This window comes from Dicentrarchus labrax, unplaced genomic scaffold (assembly GCF_905237075.1).
Source record: "Dicentrarchus labrax unplaced genomic scaffold, dlabrax2021, whole genome shotgun sequence".
Taxonomy (NCBI): Eukaryota; Metazoa; Chordata; class Actinopteri; family Moronidae; genus Dicentrarchus; species Dicentrarchus labrax.
The window spans coordinates 10,789,830-10,808,144 of NW_026136702.1; the positions used below are offsets into that span (position 1 = coordinate 10,789,830).

Genomic DNA, 18,315 nt, shown 5'->3' on the forward strand with positions numbered 1-18,315 from the left:
GATTGGTCGGAAACCATGAAGAACAACTCAACAGAGACGCAGCAACAATATATCTATATCATAATAAAATCATAAGAGATTAGGGAATATCATTGAGTGTAACAAGGTGATTGTGGCACACCTGAGCTGCACAAACACTTAATTAGGCAGCTACCGCCGCTCTCCGGTAACGCTACATCAATACTACAATGAATTTAAGCGCTCTTTCTGTCCCTCTGTTCATTTTTATGTAAGATGATATTCATGTGGGTGCACTGTGCAGAAACCTACTCACTCGACCGGTGCTCCCACTCACTCACTCTGCAAAGCCAGCATTCAGCGTTCACTATCAGACACACTGTGAGCCGAGAGCACTTTCTGTCTTTCATTCATCCCGCCCGGTGAAGACTGCTCACACTTTTCTTCTTCTTCATCTCCTCCTTCTCCTCCTCCTCCTCCTCCCCCTCCCCACACCCTCCCCGGCCACCCTCTCCCCTCCCTCACGCTGGAATTGCTTCACTTTGTTTTTGTTTTCCCTCCGCGGTGCCTTTTGGGTCGGAGACGGAGTAGTAGTGGAGGATATCAACAGAGCTACGTTTCTTCATACCTCCGCGCGATACTACGGAGTAAAGAGGAGTCGCTGGAGGACACGCGCATCACGACGGAGAGCAGCGCGAGGGAGTTTTTTTATTTTTAATAATTTATTATTATTTGGAGGGGACTGCGTGATTTAAAACAAGAAAATAAACAAAATATCTGCGTTGAACGGCAGCGTTACCGCGGACGCCCCCACCTGCCGAGACTCCCTTAACGTTTTGAGGGATTTTTACTGGACAGGTGCGTTAGAGGATTAAATACAGGCAGTTTGGCGGATGGTTGTCGGTTTCGTGAAGAGGAGTCGCTGCCTCTGCGCAAGGTGAGTGATGGACACCGAACTGAAAGGGAAATACTGCTCAACAGATGAATTATTGACAGATGAAGTGTCAGTATCGTTAATTCTTGTGTCTGTTCCAAGCAGCATCCCGAAAAGTTTTGGCACCTAAAATCAGTCAATATTTCTATGGAATTCCTGCTGGGATAGTGAGTGTCAGCAGAGTTTGTAGCAACCTCTGCAAACTTTGAGGTATTTCTTTTGGTATCTGTAGATAAATCAGAGGCATAGTATTGATCTCCATTTCCTAATGTTCAGCATCTACATGCTGCACGATATTACAGTTCCCCTATAATGCCTCGTGAAAGCAGCACTTTTGAGTTATCTATTATGTCGACGGTTGTGTTAATTTCTTTCTCAATTAATCTATTAATTATTTGGTTCTTAAAATGTCAGAAAATAGTGTAAAGTGTCCATCACAGTATCCCAGAGTCCAAGGTGAGGTCTCTACGTGTTGTTTTGTCCGACCAACAGTGTAAAAGCCAAATACATTCAGCGAAGCTCATCCTTATACTGGACAAGGTGAAACCAGAGATTGGTGTTTCTGCTTAATAAATGACTTAAATGATTAATGGATTATCAAAATAGCTGTAGATTAATTTACTGGTAATCACCTAGACTAATCAGTTCAGCTCTAGTGTAATTTGAATGAATTTAGGGAAAGTTGGCAACCTGCTATAGTTTGAGGGTAGACGCAGCGATGATGAACTTTTCACAGCAGTTCAAATCCGAGCTCTGACCCACCTTCAATAATGCCTCTCTATGAAATATGAAAATGAGACACATATCAGATATAATATGGATTAGTTCTGATACTTGCTGCGTCTAGTTTCACTGGCTCCCATCCATCTCATTGAGAGCCCTCTCACTGCAAGTATTTGTCACTTTGGGAAGAATGTCCAGTCAGCCTCATACTGGGCGTCTGAGGCAGGATGATACAAGCTTATAGCCTTTACACAGCACTGGCCTGCCTGTCACCGGGACTGACCAACACAGGCACATGCACATATATACAGTGCAGGCCAAAGCCAAATATCCGTCATTCATATTGTAATGTGTCATGCACTAAAAAAAGTTCAGTAAAGGACATTTTATTTACCCGAAGTGGCACTCACTGCAGTCTGTACTCTGCCTTTTTATTTCCAATGAGTTGCACTGGGTCTATTTCTCTACATGTAGTCCAACCTATTGAGCTGAGCTGAGGCTTCATGCTCTGTTTACATACAGCTATTGATCAGAGTACACTGACTTTTTCTATACTTCAGGTCACTGCAGCAGGCAGGGCAGCAAGGTGCTTGAATAGAATAGAATAGTATAGAGTAGTAATACAACTTACACACCATATTAGAGCTGCAACTGATGCAACCGCCAAATAATCAATGATAGATTAAAATGGCAGAAATTAGCCTATAAGAGGTTACTAGAAAACAAGATGACTTCTTCAAGCTTCAAATGCTTGTTTTGTCCAAACAACAGTTCTAAAATAGAACTGGAAGTCAACTTATTGATTAATTGACTAAACAGATAATGAAGTGTCAAATGTTTAGATTTTCTTCTTTTTGTTGTCTTGTGTGATCATAAATTGAATATCTTAATGAATTAATGAATGAATGAATCTTCAGGTTTTGGAGTTTACAAAATAAGACAATTAATCGATTAAACAAGAAAATGATCAGTACATTGATCATGAAACTAAACATTGATTGCAGACCTATTCAAAACCCAGAAATATCCAGTTTAGTAAGACATTGAACAGCAGGAAGTCCCATTTAGGAAGCTGGAACCAGCAACCAATTTTTGAGCATTTTTCTTCGAAAAACAATCAGTTATCAAAATTGTTGCCAAATACAAAATGGTGTTTTTCTACGCTTCGCTGGGCTGTACATTTTAAGTTTCATAGCATATAGTATATTTCATAACACAGTAAAGGCAATGTTACAGATATAAAAATAATGTAACAGCTTATATGTACTACACTGTATATACAGAGCTAATACTAAAGATTTTAAAAGGACCCAGAGAGAAAATGAAATAAAGCAAATGAATTAGCATGCTCATAATGTGGAACATATGCAGTGTAGCTCCTGCCAGCTCCGAGGCATCTAAAAGCATAGGAACCTATTTTATTCTCCCTTTCTCTGCCACTCTGTCTCTCATGAGGTGCTGAACTGCATCTGGGGGAGAATCTGATTAACCGACTGGCATAATTTACCCCGGTCCTAAAGGAATAAACAGAGAAGCAATGTTGTTCTTGAAAAGTGCTGTGTGTCTCAAACACAGACACAAACACACAGTCCGAGAGCAATAATTGAGGAGTTGAAAAGTAGCTGCTGCTTTGTCTTCTTTAAAAGGACAAGCATTCACTGAGCGAGCGAGTGCGTGCGTGCGTGCATGTTTGTGTTCACATGCGTGCAATTGCTCTAGTTTCTTTAAGATTGATAGAGCATCATGTGTAGGTGTGTGTCTTTGTGTTTGAGTGTGTGTATGTTTTCCTCTAGGAGTGCTCCTTAGCAACAGGCAGCATATCCTCTTCAAATATACTTTTCTCACACACCGTATGCTGTGTGACCTTTGTGTTGACTGCGCGTGCATGTGAGTCTTTGCATAGGAGCATCTGCATCTTTGTTAATGTGCGTGTGTGCTCATGTACATCAGTGTGTGGGCCATCTGACCTTTCTTAGTGTACATTCATTTATAGCTGCATAATAACTAATATGGAACTGCCGGCTGTGCGATCAAGATATTGAATCTGTCTGTCTCATAGCAGCGTCAGTGCAGTGCCAACCTTTTCCAAAGAGCTTTTTGTCCTTCTTTTTCTCCAAAACAAAGCAGATGTTATCACAATTGTGCAGTATTGATAATGATTTGGCATGCTTTGAACAAGTGTCAGTTTATCATTTTTAGACTATTTCATGTATCTCTCAGCGGGAACAAAAGAGACATCTTTAATATATATCTTGATACGGTTGTCGTGTTATGTTAATATCAGTGTTAGACTAATAACTGGTTGCATATTTCATATCCGGGAACAGCAGACAGAGCTCTTTAGAAATCAATTTTCTTTTGCTCCATCACCATGTTCGGAAACTGGCTTGCTGCCAGATAGGGAGGGAATGAGGGAAGGAGAGGGCGATATTGTGGGTGCATTAGTGAAATGCAGAATTCATTATTTTACATCTTTGAATTTGTCTAAATAAATTATTTGCTTTCTCAAAACTTCATAAACCGTCTCCTTACCACGCTCACACAGAGGGGGGATAGATGCAAGTTGAAGTCTGCCACTGGATTGCACTGCTCATAGCCTCCTCTTTATATAGGCTAGGTGCTGCAAGGTCACGCCCTATTTAGTCCATGCCAGTGTGTGTATGAATGTGTGCGCCGCTATCACAGAATGCAGTCATACATATCAGTAGCATATTCCTTTTTATGGATGTGTGTTTTGGTCATAATTTACACAGCACACAAACACAGCACAGTATGAGGTTCACTACGCTTGCATGCTATCTTTGTAGACGGGTGTTGTGTGCATGTGGAGACTATATAATTCGTACAACAAATAATTTACCGCTGTTTCGTAGAATCTGTGCTGTGAGTGTAAAGGCTGTCAGCCTCTCTCGCCTTTCTTGTAATAGTTTTGTAAGAGAAAATAAACAAATGCTGCTTTCTCATTTTCAATTCCCTTGTCATACTCATGTTTACAAACCATAGTATACTCTTTGAATCAAATGGCAAAGGAACCAGAGTTCATGTGACTGAATCAAGCAGTAGTTTGTAGGGTGGTGTGTGGGTGAATACTGTTATTTGAAACTTTATGATTCTCTGATTCTGAGAATTTGTTTTTCTTTTTATCTTATTATCTTATTTTAATTAGAATTATAATAAAATAATTTAATTATCTTATTGATTTACCATAAGCTTAATACAAAACAGCTCAAAGTACAGTTGCTTTTCTTGTTATTTTCACCACAGACTTTGCGTCCTTTGATCATTTACAGTCGATTGCATTATCAATGCCATTGATTGTTTCCCCGTTCTTGTAGCTCCAGTTAGCTGGAAGCGCTGTTCTCTAACACTCACTAAAGGACCAAGCAGGCTCTAACAGTTCAACCCAAAAGCTAAATTCAATTATTTCAATGTAAAAACACTCACACTGTCTTAGAGAACATAACTTCCGGCAAACCGAATAAACACAAATCTCTACAGTGTGAAAGTTAAGTACAATCAATCCAAGGATCATATAATCAGCCCCAGCATGAAAATAACACAAAACACATTGGCAGTTACCTTACTTTATCCTGACCTTGACCTGCAAAAAGTATTCCAGTACAGTACACAGTAGGTCATACAGCCGTGCACAGAAACAGAAATTAAGGGTGTATTTTTAAACTTTCGTAGAAACACTGGTGATAGAAAACATTGCACTCACACCTCCTACAAAAGGTGCATTAATAAGCTGTTTTCTTACCTCTGGCTTATTGTGGGGATCCCTGCAGGCATGGCAACTTACATTAACTCAAGCAAACATACACACACTGACAGACATTTAAACACAAAGTGATTGACAGTTGGTCCTACAAGGATATTTGTGTACATGTCCCCTTAGGACCAAAATGCATCATCAACTCTCAGCCGCATTGTACTATAAGTATTTATAGACCTGCTTTAAAGTCAGACCACCCGACTTGCCGTAATATTCGTACCGGTCGAGCCTTTTGTTCCACAGAACAAGGAGCTTATTTAACTAATTAGTAAGAGGGAAACTGTCATATTGCTAATTAGCTGTTTGCAGACATATCAGTTCAATAATGAATACAAAGAGAAAGCAAGTGCGGGAGGATTGAGAGATGTGGAGAGAGGAAAGTCATTACAAAGCATTATTTGGCTTGTGTCACTTCAGTTGTTCCACTTATTGCAATTTTATGCCCAATTTCTTTTACACTTCTTATTTTTCTTTCCAATATCCTTTGAATAGATTATTTGTATGTCTCACTCCAGCTCAGTCTCTTAGGTAATGCATGTCTTTTGTGTTGTGGTGCATGTTGCCTAATGGGAAATCTGTTTGCTCCCCTCTCAGTGTTGCACTAATACATATTTTACTTGGAAATACAGTATAATATCGCTCATGCGTGAGTTTTTGTTGGGGTTTAGGAAAATACATTAATGAAAACATTGAATTATAATATCATTCTTACGTGCTTTGATCCCAGTCTCACTCCGGTGTCTATGTGTGTATTTTACTGAGACGATGTGTTCCCAACAGCCAAAACCCTTGAAGCGTGCGCTTTTGTGCTTAGTGCAATACTATGTTCAAGGCCCTCTTTTTATTGATCACACCATTTTCTTGCTTTTGCTGGATCCTCAAACCATGTTTTGACACTACTGCAATCTCAGGTCTAATACGCTTGGTATTAAATCTGAGTGTTTAGAGCAAAAACCAAGACAGTGATGAGTCTATAATTGCTCTACCACTTTCAAGGAGAAAATATGGAGATGAAAACAGTACCGGTTAAGTTGTAGTAAACAGGACAGAACATTTAGACAAAATGTACCAAAAGTATAAAAACTGTGCAATTAGTTGCTAATGGAACAGATAGACCCGAACAGTTTTGTTGCCATCCCCCATATGTTACAGTAACATAACGACCCCCATTCAAACTGCAGGTCGCCTTTTGTTTCCCACCATTAACTCAGTTTGCCTAAGAGTCTGTTACTGAACACACACGTAGACGCACACGCACACAGAGAGAGAGAGAGAGAGAGAGAGAGAGAGAGAGAGAGAGACACACACACACACACACACACAGGGAGGGTGGAGATGTGCTCAGTTAAACTGGGAAAACCTAACTTTGCCCGGGATAATAGTGTTCATTCACCCTCTGATGAATCCATATTGTGGCCTAAAGCGGTAGATCTGCTATTAATACCATTAACAAGTAATGGCCCAGAGAGAGAGATTTTTGGAGATAAAAGTACCCTCATGAATAAAAAGGTCTGATAAAGGCAGAGGGGTTATAAAGTCTAAAGAGAGCATTAGTGGGTACCTTCTGTTCAATCTCATGTATCCCCTGATAGACACATGTACATTTGAACTGTAGAAAATCAACAAAGAACCAAGAAGAAATCCAATTTCTTAATGTCAGTTTAATTTGTACCATTCTTTACTCCGCTGTGGGATTTCACTGCAATATCCCCTATAAATATGACTGGGATGGAGCAAAAGAAGTGGTATTCAAGGTTTCGCCCAGAAAAAATGTTTAACAGAGGTGGCTAGCTACTTAGAAAAGTACTTATGTATCTTAATCAATCATTAGATCAATCAATCAGTCAGTCACTCAATCAATCAATTCCTTCATTTGTTCCCAGGAACAATTGGTTGGGCAGCAGGAAGCTAAGTCTACAGTCATGCTAATGCATTGTGCTTAGGTAATGTGGTGCTTGGAGCTAAATGCTAACATTCTCACAATGCCTTTGCTAACATGCTAATCTTTGGGGTAGTGTATAATGTTTACCATGTTCATCATCTTAATTAGGCTTGTCACCATATATAATAATATTTGGTCATTAGCACCATACTGTCAGTGATTAGAACGAAACACAAGGTACAGCTGAGGTTGATGGAAATATCATTAGTTTAGCCTAAGAGAGATATATGTGTATACCAAAAATTCTTAGCAATCCATCCAAGTGTTTTTAAGATATTTCACTCATAACCATACATTTACATCTCATTAGTGGCTCTAAATGAAATGTCAGAGGCTCACCAAAGTCAGTAGGATTCATCTTCTGGGCACCATGAATGTACCCAATCCACTGAGGAGCTGTTGAGATATTTCACTGGATAAGCGACAACTTGGACCTGCTGGATCACCAGTCACTGAGATTCGCAGAAAGTATATTGTTTAGCACGCCAACCACCTTACATTAGGATTTAAGCTAACATGAAAAAGTCAGGGTATCACTGAAATTATTACAATCCATCATGAAGGGGACATCAATATATGACATTTTCTTTAATGATAATCCATCCAATTGTTGTTGAGATATTTCAGCCTTGAGAGTGGTGGTCATCAAAAGAGGCACAGCTAAGGCATGGCTAAAAGAGAACAGACTCACTTCAGGTGGTACCATAGGACAAAAAGAAAGGCCTTTTTCTTTTTGCTGTTATTAATGTTAAATTATGATTGTTGAGATTGTGATCTATTTTGCAAGGGAGAGCGGACAATGAACATATACACCACCTCAAATATTAGACATAAAAAATATCTGCAAGTAAGAGGAATGTGTCTAACTTCAAGTTGCACTGCAATTTATTCCAGTAGTAAGGTGCATAATACACTCTATTATCTGCTCTTTCTGCAAAAGTGGAGAAGTCTAGCCTGGACCATCCCTCATGAATAATCCCTGGCCTGAAGGCCAAATTTCCACCACTGGGAGAGAAAGGAGGTAGAAGAGATGGGGAAAAGGAGACGGCATCAAAAGCAGTTAAACATATTCTCTCTGAGCTTTTCTATCTTTCTGTCAATATCATGATGCTCCACACATAACACAGAAAGGAGAATTAGATCCAAAATACAATTTGGGGCACAACAAGCAGTGAGAAATGGGAGTGAAAGAGTCATAAACTACAGAGGCACGCACACCGACTCAGGAGGAATGTGTGACCTGACCTCAGCATTAAGTGTATATTTTTCTGTAGTTCACACTGTTTTGTTCTGAGGAGAATTTACCCTCTTGTTTTGACTATGCTGAAATAAAATGGGGAAGAGGAACCCTAATCTCATATTTGTGTCACTCATTTTAGGATCTTTAGATTTTAGCTCTTAGTTTCATATATTTCACTGCAAGACTCATGTGTTTGTACCTTGGCTGTATTTGTGTGCAGTGTATGTGTGCAGTGTATTGTGCAAGAATAGTACAAAGCAAGCTCCTGCTGATGCAGAATGAGTGTGGATTTGGATTCAGACCGAGGCTCCAGCTCCTTTAAAGACTTTATTCCCCCAGTCTAGTACCTTTGATTGCTACTGTACAGAGGGGAGGGTTGTTAATCTTGGAGCAAGTTTGGGGGGGGTGGGGGCGTGTTCGAAAAGATTACATTACCAAGAGTGAAACAGGAAAAGAAATGTAATGTGGAACATCAAAGTGACACGGCAGAGTGCCTTTGCGATATAGAGTTCCATATTATTAACCCTGCAACCTCTTTCTCTTGTTATTCCCACTAGGGACTCATTAGACAGGTCATTGGCTCACAGGCGGATGTCAATATTTCATCGTCTGTATGCATAATTTGACAGTTAAATCAGAGCAGCAATTTATTTCAAAAGAGAGAGGAACTATATAAAATATAAGCACAGAAAGAGGAAAAGGGGAACAGACAGTCCAGTTCACAGTGGTCACCCTTTTCATGAAGAGGAAATGGGTTGCAGAGGGAGGAAAGGAAGGTAGGAACTTAAAAGAAGCCCTGCTGCCCCAACCACCTGCTGTGCTCTCTCTCTCTCTCTCTCTCTCTCTCTCTCTCTCTCTCTCTCATAAAGGTGTGTTTTCAGGCCATAAGAGAACCGAGAATGTATTTGTAATAGTACTATCTCCGAGGCTCCCCACTGTGGAAGCACATTACACTGTATCTCCTGTCAGTACAATAAGGCTCTCATTTAGCACAATGCTATCTAGTTGTAAGAACTGTTACAAACTAATTAATATTCTAAGCCTAGGCCACAGAAAACAGTCTAAGTGGTTGCATTTATTAAAAAAGAACAAAAAGCCGTGTCCAATTCAATACCAACTTTTTAATGAATGGTGGGCAAGAGGCTGAGATTTGAGGGAGGGCTGAAAGTTCACATCCATGTTAAATACTTGATGTGGTCTTAAAAGGGAATCCCCTTAAGGTTCATTCTGTCTTCAGATGCCTCAGGCTTTCATGCTCTAGCTAAGACTTATCTAGTTTCTGCAATACTATATCTAATTGAGTTTAAGACTTTTTTCATTTTTAATTTGCGCTACAGTTTTTGTATAATATCTCTCTCTCTCTCTCTCCTCACTTTAATTGTTAGACATTTTGTCTATTTTATATTCACTTCTCTTGCATTTAGATTTTTACTGACTCCACTAATTCTTTAAAAAAGTATTTCTTTATAACATTGAATACTCACAACTACGTAAGTAATAATCAAAGTTAAGGTTCAGGAAAAATAAATTATTATTTATTAAACTTGCATTTATTAACACTGGTATTTAAAAACTATGCTGATCTGCTTCATCAAGACTGTGTGGGTGTAGTTTAATTTGATTGACAACGGCCTGGCAACATAAGCAGACAACCCACCAACTGTCATCTATGACTCAAATATGTCAAAATCCTGATTGGTGCATGGAAGTATGAAAAATTACCTTTTTCCAACTGACCCACCACAAATCTCTGAGACATAACAGCAAAGAGAAAAGTCTCTCATGTGAAATAACTAAAAGTGAAGCATAACACTAGTTCAGGAAGAGCACTGAAGTTGCACTTGTATTGGCTGGATTAGCTTCACAATAGACCTTTTTCTCAGCAGCCATTTTGACATTAATAGTAGGGTAAACACAAGTGTTTCACTTTACAGAATTAGTTGACCGAATGTTATACAGAGTTATAATGAAACATAGCCAGTCACCCCGAGCCATTACACGTTCGGTGCCTTGTTCAGGAGGACCTTAGCCATGCACAGGAGGTAAACTCTCCAGCTACCAGCACACCACACCACACTTCCCAAGCCAAGTCCCAATGGATTGAACTGCTGCTGCCCCTTAGATAAGTTAAATGTTCCAACAATGGCAAATGTCAAAGCCTTTTTTCATAATAATACATTTTGGAGGGACTGGGTTAGGGGAGAGAATGGCATGTTACCATATAACCATTATTAAAATCACAACTATAAACCATTACTAAACTTTCTCTTGTTCAAAAAAAGATAAAATAGATTTCTTCTGTTTGAATAATTCAACGTGGCTTCCATCGTTCACCAATCATCATACTTAATGGTTCTGTTACAGAGTTTAAACAAATCCATGTTTAAACCATCTATCATCCATCTATGATCCTATGACTCCCGGTCCGACAATGCATGAAGTTGTGCACATGGTGTGATAATAACTATTTATTTACATAGCACCTTTCAAAACAAAGTGAACTGTTCCAACTTTGGCAGAAAATTTTGTTCATGTAGAACCCATCAATCATAGTAAGCCGATTGTGAAAGTCAGGGCCTTTAAATTTCTGACTGATTTCACATCAGCCTCCACTCGCACATACTAATTATTAACCAACTGTTACACACCTTCGTCATCATCGATTATAGTTTCCAATTACCTCTGTGTGCATCTGAGAGAAAAATAAGATAAAAATACACCGTAACTCTAGAATGCTGAACTGTAAAGAAGGAATCGAAAGATGAAATGAAGTTGATACTAAATATAACACATGCCTATTTGTGGTTCATGCTGGTTTCGAAATTGATGCTTACGTTGCCATAGATTAGTTTCTGATGAAATGTAACATACAGTAAGAGTTCATTACTCTGGTCTGATATGGTGGGAATTAAACTTTTCCATTAGAGTTTCTAAGCCTACGTAACATGAATGAATATTGCATTCAGTGCACCAATTATAAACCTCCCCCTCCCTCTCTTTTTTCCTCTCTCCTTCCCTCTTTCATTATTTTTCCCCACTATCTGTTTCTCCATCTTTTTGCTTCGATGGGCCTGCCATTCCTTTAATCTCACCAACAGATTGCCCCTATTAATTAGCCTACATCTCCCATCTTGCATGTAATAATCAGAGGTAATAGAGATATTAGGAAGATAAGGATATTTCTGCGGTCACAATCACTTTTAATTAGCCACAAGATTAAAAGATAGACTCGCTTCTGCCTGGCTGACGTCCAGACAGACAGCACAAGGTCTTTTTCTTGCCACAAATGTCTTGGAGGACACAAATTTTGCAGGAAATCTAATGTGTCAGTTTGCAAAATATATCTGTTCCATCGTGTCTCATAGGACATTTCACATTGTGAAGGTAATAATGCGTCCATGCCTCTAGACAAAAAAGTTTCCAACTTGTCATCTTCACATTTCAGAATGAATATTATACCCCAGACACAAATGCAATGCATTTTACATTCAATGTATCTGTAATGCCATTTAATTTTAATATATGGGGGTCGTACTGTAAATTCAATTAGGCCTAGATAGTCGAGGAAGTGTCTGTACAGCATGTCTGTAGTTAATATGAAGGTCCAAGGTGCACTAAACAGACAAGGAGAACAGACAGGGGTAATTACCCATAGTGTGTTTGCAATCACGTGTGTGTGAGCGTGTGCATGGAAGTGTCGAGCAAGCATTGGCTAAAGGTAATTACACACTAGACTTGAAATAAAGAATAAGGGCTGTCGCTATTTTTCCCTGCTGAGTAGCTTTTGTCTGATCTAATCACTAATGCGGCGTTCTCAGGATACCATGCAAGAAAAAAATACCCTATTCTTTCAAAATTACTGAAGCTAACCTCTGCAGCATCCATGTGTCTTGCACTATGAAACAGTTTGCCCCTACAAGCACCCTGTCCTGTGGCTTCCTTGGGGCAAGAAGCTCATCCAGTTTAATGGTTGATGTTCCTGGACCATTCCCTGCAGACCCGTTACTCACCCTAGCCCTGTCAGAGCAGTGCCTACAGGGCACACATAATAAAAAAGAATAGAAAGTTGAGCACAGGACCCCAGAGCACATCATTAAACCATTTTCTATTACAGTACTCAGTATAAAAGCGAAATAAAACGCTGCTGCCAGGTTGTTATGAACACAGAGCCACGGCTCCCAGTGGGATGCTCGGGTCTCCATGGTTTTACTGGTTTGGCAGTCCCAGCACCCCAAGTTTTAAGACACTGTTTCTCACCAGGGAATCTTGCTGGAGACCTTTACAGTTTACTTCAGAAGACTGTAATCCTCACCAAAGTTTCTCTTGGCTATACTGTTCACTTTCCATCAGTGTTCAGACATTCTTGAAAGTTTATGTAAAGAGGTATAAAGGTGGATCTCTGGCATATTAGCTTACAGAATTGAATGTCAATATTCAAATCTTCAAATTTAGGTTGGCAAGACATGCATTGTGATTGGTACTCGGAAGAGTGCAGCACACAAACACTGTTATGAGTTAGTTATGAGTGGAGCCACAGAGTAGCACTCCCAAGTGAAGACTGTGTACACACAGTACGTTCTATTCACTTATATGCCAACACCATGATTTCACCATACAATGAAAGTTAATAAAGACAGAAGAAAACTCCTAATACCGATTCTCCCCATTTCCAACTTATAAAGGCAGGGAAGCAACTGATAATAGTAGCGGACAATATTTTGTCGTGTTCAATTCACAGGGTAATAGATTGTATTTTTTCCTCTCCTACATTTATTGGTTTGTTGGATTTAATTAAACTCCCAACTGTGCATTATGTATTTAAGATTAGGACCACCTTGGCAATCTGCATTCAGTGTTTCTAAATGATTCCAAAAATTAAAAATAAATATATTTAACACTTTATTCCAAAGTAAAATGCAGAAACTCATGCCAGAGCCTCAGGCTATTGTTTCCAAGACTGGAACCAAAATCATCCATGAGAGGATGTTCTGACGGAGGGGATCAACATATTTTGGGCTGAACTGTCATGAGGAATCTGTCATTGTGAAGGAAAAATATTTCTAAATTGAGATGAGACACATGCATGCTCATGCACCTCTAACACACACTGTAAGGTTCACTGACATTTTATCCTGTTCTGCTTTTTAATCATATTCATATTTGCGTATGTTTTTTTGGGGGGGGTGTTTGTGTAGTCTCAGATGAAGATGAAGTCTGCGGGCGTCGTGGATGGAGGCTTGTTCACAGAGAGCTATTGTAACATCTGCAATGCCCAGCTCATCTCCGAGTCCCAGCGCACCGCTCACTATGAGGTGAGTCCGTCTCTGCTCATACAGGAATGTTCGCACAAACCAAAGACCAAAAACAAATGTTACGATGCTGCGATCACTGCTTTGACAGGCGGATTCTTGCACCGTACACTTTGCATCAGCCTTATTTGTACCAATTTGGGCTTGTGCCGTTCAAAACAGTGCTCATCCATTATACATAGACTTAATGCACCATGGTAATGCTACTCACTTGCACACACACACACATACAGTTTTTGTTTTAATGTTGTCTACCTCTCAGCAGTCTCCGTAAGAGTAATTTAATCAATGGCCATTAAATAATCAGCCCTGTGCATTATTTAACTAGTGTGTGTGTGTGTGTGTGTGTGTGTGTGTGTGTGTGTGTGTGTGTGTGTGTGTGTGTGTGTGTGTGTGTGTGCGCGCACGGGCTGATATGCGTGTGCGCTTGCATTCATGTACTGCATTGAGGTCGTCTTGATAACACAACAACAACAAGAAACAATTGGGATTAACAAGCAGACTAATGAGGACAAGGCCCTTATTTGGAGAGAATTAAGTAAGGACAACGACAGTGTGTATGTGTCTGCACACATATGTACCAACCACAATCACTTGGCAGTAATTCTATTTCTGTCTCTCAACATACGACTAACAGAAACACACAGCCTTAAGTTGTGCAGGCAGATGGGCAAGTTGATTCACTGTGTGTCCTCAGTGTGACCCTTTACAAAAAGTCTATGTTGACGTCAGTATATCAAGGAGACAAGACAAGAAATAATTTAAACGCAGGGTTTCACGTGGTAAATTTAAATAAGGATGTAAACATAACCTTTACTTCTGTAGCACATTTCATAGACGGGTTTAGTGAAAGTGTTTTACATAAGACACAGAGACAACAACAAGCTAAAGAAAGGAGTATTATTATTATAGGGGTCAAGTTCAGGGTTACGAAAACAGGCCAGTCGATTTAATACACTATCACTTACACTTTTTGTTTACACTGGATATAGTTTCAGATTTACGGTCAGTACCATAAAAGTAAGCTTGGTACCCAGCCTTAAGTTTAGTTACAACAAATAACAGTTAGCAATAACTGCTTGCTGGCTAACACATACACATGGACTGACATAGATGGACTACAAACAAATGTTTTAGCATCTTCAAACTGTTGAGGAATCAGATAAACACCACAACAAAACTTAATTTGCACCAGAGTCCCTTATAAAGTCAGTACGCACCAACACTGTCTGATATTGTAACATAGTACTAGTGAGGTTTCTTGGTGTCAAGGACGTGAATCTGATCATGTGAGTGAGATACATTCTGCATGTATACACAAAACACACGGATGATGGGGCAGATTTTTTTTATAGTTGTCCTCTGCCCTGTCTGTCTCCTCCAACTTGATTTGACACAGGGATAGACAGAAAAAGAAGAGACGGAGAGACATGCATAGTCCATTAGAGTAGGATGAGCACTGAGGGTCAGTGCAGGGTAACCATGGTGACACAAGGTCCTGCTTTTAGCCCATATCCCAGAGCCATCTACTGCATGACCATTTATACACCTATAAACACAAGCATACACTCAGGCATACAAACGCACACACGCACACAAGCACTGACAAAATGCATTAAAGTAGTCTGACAAGTGAGGAGCCATGTGAGGTAGACGGAGGGGGGGGTTGTCCCGGGGGCAGAGGATCCAATCTAAGCACTGGAGCAGGAAGTACAGTGTCTTGTCTTAGTCTCCCATTCACTTTCTCTGTGTGCTGTTGAGCAGCCATGATATAGACTTAAACTACCTACAACTACAAGTACTACAAACTTAATTCCACATATTATATGGATTAAACAGTAATGTGATTCCCCTTCCAGGGAATTCCAGTTACAGATAAAGACATCTGAACATATTTGACTAATAGTCTAATTTAATCACCTCCATCTGTCATCAACCCTAAGTTTAGCATTTTTCTCCCTCAATGCTTTTCATAATCACAATCTTGACTTTTATCCCTGCATTCTTGTCAGGCAATAATGTGTATTTGACTGCGTATGTGGCAGTAAAGATACAGACTGTCACACTACACCAGCAGTGGAATTTATAGATAATAATAGATGTTATTTAGTAGAAAGGAGTGAAGGTCAGAGCATGCCAATAAAATGCTACGTATGGCGCAAAGATAGCTGTGTACACAAACACACAGAGCTGTCTGAACACATACACATGCGCTAATCTTTACCCTGCAGTATGTCCAGTGATTTTCATTGTTCTGCATTAAAGTGACAGTTAGCAGCTTCAAGGACAGCTCACTGTCCTTTCCTATAACACACTACTGTATATTTCTGCTTATTATGGCTTACTCAGGTTGGGCGACAACAATACCACAATAACAAATGAGTAAGCCACACAAAAAACATCAAAATTACACTTAATTACTTGAACCATCTTTCCCCCAAAAGCTCTGAATATTTTGAAGACTATTGCTATCTATTATTATCTATTATCTGCTTTTTTACTAATATATTTACATATAGTCTATAATTTTATTAATCACTGATTACACTAAAATACTCCTAAACCAGAATATCAATATTACTGTAATCTGTAATCCCTTCACTGTACTTTACAGTGCCAGTGTGTACAGGTAGAAAGAGTAAAGAGTCGTTAACCCCCACCACTTCCCTTTCCCAACATCTTACTCAGGGCTCCCAGAAAGCTGAGGCTGGCCCGGGCCATTAGTCACCTAGCTGGGGGCAAAATGTCTGCTTGCACCATCAGCTGAAACAGAGATAAGAGCTCGGAGGGAGTTGGCTAGGTGGAGTGACAGTCATTGATTTTTTTCCACTTGGCTCACTTGATAAAATAAAACTCAGTTCACTGGCTGACACTCTTACTCTTTTTCTGTCTCTCTCTCAGAGTAAGAAACATGCCAACAAGGTACGTCTGTTCTACATGCTTCACCCCGAAGATGGAGGACCACCTTCCAAGAGACTGAGGCCAGATAACCCAGTATGCTTTCACCGTGTGTGTCTCTCTGTGTGTGTGTGTGTGTGTGTGTGTGTGTGTGTGTGTGTGTGTGTGTGTGTGTGTTTGTTTTCTGTGTCTGTCTTGCGTATCATACAACGTTAATGAGATTTCCTCATCTCAAATTAATATTTGTAACTTGGTTCTCACTTTCAAGCTTTTAAGATTCATTAATGAATGAAATGACTCAAAGATTTACTCGTTTTGAATCGTAATCACAAACTGAAGACAATTATGCAGCATGTTTTCATGTATGCTGATGAAAACCTGAGTTGACTTGCCACAGCCTTATCCTTTTCTAGGCTTGTCCACTCTCAGGCTTGGCCATTGCAGCCAGTGCTCGTGGGAATATTTGCTTGATCTGCTGTGTGCAGTTGTGCTATAATTCTCCCAGGAGAGGTTATGCCTTAGCTGTGGTGTTTCTGGTAAGATTTAGTGGAGGCAGTCGCCACCAAGCAGCTCTATATCTGTCTATTGCAGGCTCCGTGGCTAGGGAGGTCAGTGCATTACCGATGTTTGTGTCTGTGTGCGTGTGCCGTAGGTAGGCCATTGTGTCTGAATATTTCTAGGCCCTGTTCTGCAACTGTAGCATTGCTGAGGTTTCATTTGCATCCACAGTCAATTGTTGGACTTCAAACATGAAGCACAACTTCTATTTTGCTGTTGATTAAATTTTCACTTTGTGTTTGTGGGTCTTGTGTGTTTGTGTCTATGAAAAGAAATTTGAACGTAATAGACTATTGTGAAGAGAGAGCTTTATTAAAGTACATTGTGTGCCCCATTTATCCGGCAAGCCTATAAGTCCCACATGGCATAATACACAAAATACACACACATAATACATACAGTACACACTATGAGGACACAGCTGGTGGAAAAATAAAGCTTATCAAACTAACTGACAAATCGAGCTGTGCCAGTGAGAGAAAGAGAGAAAAAGAGAGAGAGAGAGAGAGCAGAGAAGGAGGGAAAGAGGTGGAGCATCTCCAAAAACACTGCAGTGCCATAGCCAAGACCCTGAGCTGTAGTGCAGGGCCAATTAGCTTGGACTGGCACTGACCCGCTGTCCTCCACTGACAAGAAATTCACGATAAAAACTAAGGAGCTAAAATGTTTGGAAACGACCCCAGTGTAAGTGATTTCAGGTTGCCATTCACAAATTTGAAATTGAAAGTTTAAAACCCAGACAAAAAATATTTATGGCTACAAGCAAAAATCTTCAAAGGAAACAGATTAAAGACCAAATCCATAAATCCAGCAAGGCTAAAGCAAAGAGACAGATCTGGATTAACGCATTTCAGATAAGGAGGCAGAACAACCAAGTGGGGTACAACTCAGCTGTTTTGGACACATCTATGGACCAATAAAAATGACGCCACAGTACCGAGTTACTGCTTTAGACCACGCATGTTGACAGATTGATGA

At 39.9% G+C, this 18,315-nt stretch overlaps 1 protein-coding gene across 2 annotated transcripts in view; it reads left to right on the forward strand.

Annotated features, from left to right (window-relative positions):
- The first annotated feature begins 259 nt into the window (after nt 1-259).
- The window catches only part of zgc:171482 (zinc finger protein), a 44,861-nt gene continuing 26,805 nt past the window's right edge, over nt 260-18,315 (forward strand). Inside the window, exons 1-3 of one of the 2 annotated variants that reach the window (XM_051422047.1) lie at nt 260-895; nt 13,768-13,884; nt 16,783-16,875. In XM_051422047.1, coding sequence (XP_051278007.1) covers nt 13,774-13,884; nt 16,783-16,875 — 204 coding nt within the window. In that variant the 5' untranslated portion in view covers nt 260-895; nt 13,768-13,773. The remainder of the gene's footprint in view (nt 896-13,767; nt 13,885-16,782; nt 16,876-18,315) is intronic. The other variant, XM_051422052.1, reaches the window with a different exon arrangement.